We start from the raw sequence: 4,626 nt of genomic DNA, 5'->3' as shown, positions 1-4,626 counted from the left end.
GCCAAATGTAGCAATTATGATTACTTAGCCAACTAAACCGATGATGTGCGCCAACTAGAACTTTGTCCATGAGATAAGACGCGCTAAACGCAGCGACCTCCGAGGCTGACAAAGCGAATATGACCAGCTAGCGAAGGACCAAATTAAGACAGGAAGAAACAAGGAAAGCTAGAAGAGTAATAGTAGATACAATACATCTCATGATCTCATGATCCTACAGCATCCTAGCTAGAATCTAAATCAAAGGAATTATATTTTATGGCGGACGTTAAAAGGGAGTGACGCCCATGCTAGATGCCGCTGCGGCGGCGGCCGCTGCGTAGAGACCGTCCTTGAAGAACATGCAGTCCCCGGCAGGTCCGTCCTGCAAAACATAGAAGAGATCATCAGAAGTGCTGCTCAGGCTTATGTTCGTTCTCCTTGATTATGCTTCAGGTTCCGTTTAAGTACCTGGATTTGGATGCCGGTCTTCCTCAGGCCCTGGTCGGGCATCAGACCGAAGTGGATGTGCGGGAAATGAGCCCACTGATGCATGCAGACAGGAGATCGATGATAAATTAATACAGAAAGTGTTGGATTCATCAAATATCGAACCCGATTCACATGGATCAAAATGTTTGATAACGAGAGAAAGAGGAAGTTTACATTCTTGGCAGCTGCGCTGAAAGCCTCCCTGTGGGTGATGTCTGGATTGTTGGCCTTGATACGCTGTATCTCGTCTCTACATATACAGCAACCGAAACCAGTCATGCGTGTGCAGTATGTCAGAGGATGCATGTTAAAACAGGAAACTAAAATGATTAGGAGAGGAGAAGCACGGATCACTAACTTGATGAATCTGTTGTATGCGGATGGAACTCTCTGACGCTTCTCTGGATCTGCAGAATCACGGGAAGCAGCTAGCAGAGTTAACAAACATAAGACAAAGTTTTGTTTCTTTCCCCTAAATATCATCATTGTATTTTTTTTAAGTTATACGCTCTGCTAGCTATAGTATCCCGCACTGTGTGGGTACATTAACGTTGGAGTTTGGGGCAAATTCCTTTTCTCCACGGACAAGATATACTATTGAGCTGGTGAGCAAACTATTCAACTGGCCTGTGGCATCACTTCCACTCGAAAACTCGATTGACCACCCCAAAGGAATCCTCTAAAAAGGGGGACAAAATGCATAAGGAGGAGCTGTGTGCGTGCTACCAAGAACAGTGCGGCTGCACATGCAAGCTCGCGCCCGCCGGAGCTAGCTCTCCGTGGACACGCATGCAGCTGCTCCTTTGACTGGTACAATAACATGGGAAGAAGAAGGGAGACCAGCTAGCTTTTGAGAGGGAGAAGTGAGCTTGGCTGGGAGTGGGACTTACTCTTGGCCGCCGCTGATGAGGCGCTCCTCCGCTGCTGCTGCGGCTCCCTCTGCGCGGCCTTCTTGGGCGGCGGCATCATGGAGGACATGGCCGGCGTGTTGACGGCGCAGTTGTTGCTGCTGCTGGTGATGCTGCTGACGTTGGGGCTGGGCTGGTCGGTGAGCAGGTTGGACGGCGCTTGGAACGACGACATCTCGTCCTGCAGGATCGATCGAGTTAACAGCAACGTGAATGCTATCAGTTCAAAGACTCGGTTTTCAAGTTGGAAAGTAGAAATAGAGGAAAGATGAGTGGGTGGGTACGTACGAGGAGGCTGTGCGGCGATGCCGGCGAGGTCGGGGAGAGGAGCGGCGGCTGGCCGAAGGGGAGCTGGTTGGGGGCCGGCGGGAGCAGGAGGTTCCGGAGGTTGACGGAGAGCAGGTTGGCGCAGTGGCCGCATCGCACGGCGACGGTGGTGTAGAGGCTGCTGCAGGGCACGCCGACCTGGAGAAATAGAAGATAGTCAGATGGATTAATTTGGAGAACACAGTACAAACGAAAGATTCATGCTCGAATCGATGGGAGGTACCACGAGGATGGTGTCGCAGAAGTTGCAGTGGACGTAGCAGAGCTGCTCCTGCTCGGTGAAGGGCTGCTGCTGCTCCTCCCCGTGGTGGTCCGGGAGGAAGAAGCAGCTGGTCTCGGACTCGGCGGGCGACATCATGGTGGAAGGAAGCACAGTACTTGGGTCTCTCTCACCCCACCACCTGCGAGCTGCGAGCGCGCGTGTTGGTTTGATGGTATGAGCAGGAGAGAGTGGTGGGGAGTGGGAGGAAGATGGGGGTAGGAGGAGGAGGGAAAGGGGTTTATATAGTGAGTGGGGCTTGGTCCCCCGTTGGATTGGATTGGATGGATGGTATGGTATGGTTTGTCGGGTTGATGGATTTGATTTGATTTGATGGGTACGTGAGTGAGTCCCTTCCTCCTGATGGATTTGATTGACATGCCCGATTCGAGAAATCCTCGGATCTGTTGTTGTTGCCTCTGTCTGCTCATCTGATTTGATTTGAAAGCCGGGAAGAGCAATGGCATGTGTGTGTGTGCGGTGCAAGCTCGCGAGTGAGTGAGAGAGGAGAGGAGAGGGGCAGATTGGGCAAGGCGAGGGGGGCAATAAAGCCAAAGCGTCCAGTCTCCCATCTCTCTCTCTCTGGCCGGGGAACAGTGGCCGCCATTGTCTGTGTCCGGTAGCTAGCATCTTGCGACTGTTCCTTCTGAAAAGCGGGCAGGGCCGGAATGCGCGGTGGGGATCGCGCGCTGGCCCGGCCCGTCTGGGTGCCCCGTTCCGTTCCCTGATGTGGTCTGGTCTGGTCGCAATTTTGACACGTTCGTCGTCGCTACACAGTGCCGCGGTCCTGTTTCGGTCGAACCCGATCGGTTGTCCTCCGTCCGTCATCACTGTGTAATCTTTGTACTACTCAACCTGCCGCATTTGTTGCTTTCCTCCCAACAACAGTCGAGCAGACGCCGCGCGAACACAAGGATTCAAGCTGGAACACATCTGTTCCTCGCGATGCATTATTTGTAACTTCTCCTCGCGCAATAGAAGAGGTCCAATACATGCACTTTCATACAACCGCTTGCAAGTTGTGGCCTGGTGGTATAAAACGTTACAAAGCGAGATTTGTAGCATAGAGAGGTTGTGCTATGTCGGTGGAACTCTGGATTACTTTGAGATTTGTAGCACAGACACTTTCTCACTTATGTGGATTGAGAATTGGGTTGAGGATTTTAGTAGACAAGGAGAGAATGAGATGTCAGCTACTGTGTATTGGTGCATTCCTTGGAAAAAAAACTTATCAACTAGCCTCTCACTAATTGAGGATGATTCTCACATGGTTGAAATGATGGCAACTGCGAAGGATGAGAAAACTCTTTGGCTGATGGTGGACTATAGCAATTTTCTGAAGGGTCTCAAGGAATATGTGGTTCTACATGAGATAATGTAAGTGTAGAGTTTAAAGGAGAGGTTCAATTCCAGGAAATTCGTAGCTCATTTCAAAGAGAGACAATGAGTAGCCACACAGACCCTCCTCTCCTCCCGCAGCGCACCCCTAGGGCGCCGCCGGGGGATCCGATCCCGCCGCCCCCAGGGCTTCGATCCGATCGGTGGGGATCTAGCAAGCCGGTCAAGATGGGCTTTTGGTCCAAGATCTAGCCCGGAGTGGTCCATCCATGGAGATGTGGATTTCTCCATGCCGACGAAACATCATTCTGGATTGCCATCTCTTAGATAAGCTCTGCTCGAATAAAGGTGGTGGTCCTCGGATTTCCTGCGCGCCAGGACGAAAATCTTCTGTTTGTATGTTCATCTCGATTTGGTTGGATGTTGAGTTTCGGAAGGCTCCGCTGGCAAATGTAACAATGCTCGTTCCTGGAGTTTGCTGGTTTGGGAGGTATTCGGTCATGCGCACCCATGCTTTTATTCCGGCCGTTTGGTTCCGGAGGGAGCGACGCGAACCTCTGTTCTTTGTTGCAAGCAGTCTAATCCATGGCGAATCAGAGACGGAGAATTTCTGGCTATGGACAAGAGTTGAGGATATAAAATCCTGGCTCTAGATTTTTTCCTTTAGCACAAATCACATAAACGTGCAGTCAGATCATGTTCCAAAGGAGCACTTGGCAACTTTGTGATGGTCATATGCTGAAAACTTTGGTTGACTTGAAAATTTGAAATGGCAGAAAACCTTTAATTATTTTTATAATTTTAAACCTTGGTAATATGAAAAGATACTACTAACTTGAGTTCAAGTTTTCTAAACAAAGTTATTGGTTGATTTTAAAATCTCTCTAACCCCCTACTGCTACTAACTTTGATAAAATTATTGGTTGCCTTTTTAAACTTGAACTCAAGGTAATATGACCATAAAAGTTTAAACTTTGGTTGCATTTAAAAAAATGATAAAATTATTGGTTTACTTTAAAATCTCTCTAATCCCGTACTGCTACTAACTTGAGTTCAAGTTTTCTGCCATTGTTGATCACAATCGAATCGAGTTCTAGAGTCCTTAGGTCGTTTCAATTAGCTCTAGGTATTGTTGGTTACATTGGTAGTTAATTATGCCTCAGGTTTGATTTACACTCAATTGTTTCCAAATCTAAGTGTTTATTGAACTTTTGTTCAATTTTGTCGGTTAACACGTACCGGCAGTGGTGGTTTACTTGCTTAATTAAATGGCTGTAGATGTTTCTTAGGTAATTTGAGTACATGTTGAGCTTAATTATGCAT

At 48.6% G+C, this 4,626-nt stretch overlaps 1 protein-coding gene across 1 annotated transcript; it reads right to left on the bottom strand.

Moving 5' to 3' along the window:
• Positions 1-268: 268 nt before the first annotated feature.
• Positions 269-2,061, bottom strand: LOC124671534 (protein YABBY 5-like). Its single transcript, XM_047207900.1, has 7 exons — positions 1,930-2,061; positions 1,668-1,844; positions 1,362-1,560; positions 830-878; positions 646-721; positions 451-525; positions 269-364 (listed from the first exon to the last, which is right to left on the bottom strand). Exons 1-7 carry the CDS (start codon positions 2,059-2,061, stop codon positions 269-271), a joined length of 804 nt encoding a protein of 267 aa, XP_047063856.1.
• Between the last annotated feature and the right edge of the window lie 2,565 nt (positions 2,062-4,626).

Source organism: Lolium rigidum, chromosome 7, assembly GCF_022539505.1.
Source record: "Lolium rigidum isolate FL_2022 chromosome 7, APGP_CSIRO_Lrig_0.1, whole genome shotgun sequence".
Taxonomy (NCBI): domain Eukaryota; kingdom Viridiplantae; phylum Streptophyta; class Magnoliopsida; order Poales; family Poaceae; genus Lolium; species Lolium rigidum.
Note: the sequence above shows the minus strand (reverse complement) of the source record. Positions and strands in the feature narration are given on the sequence as shown.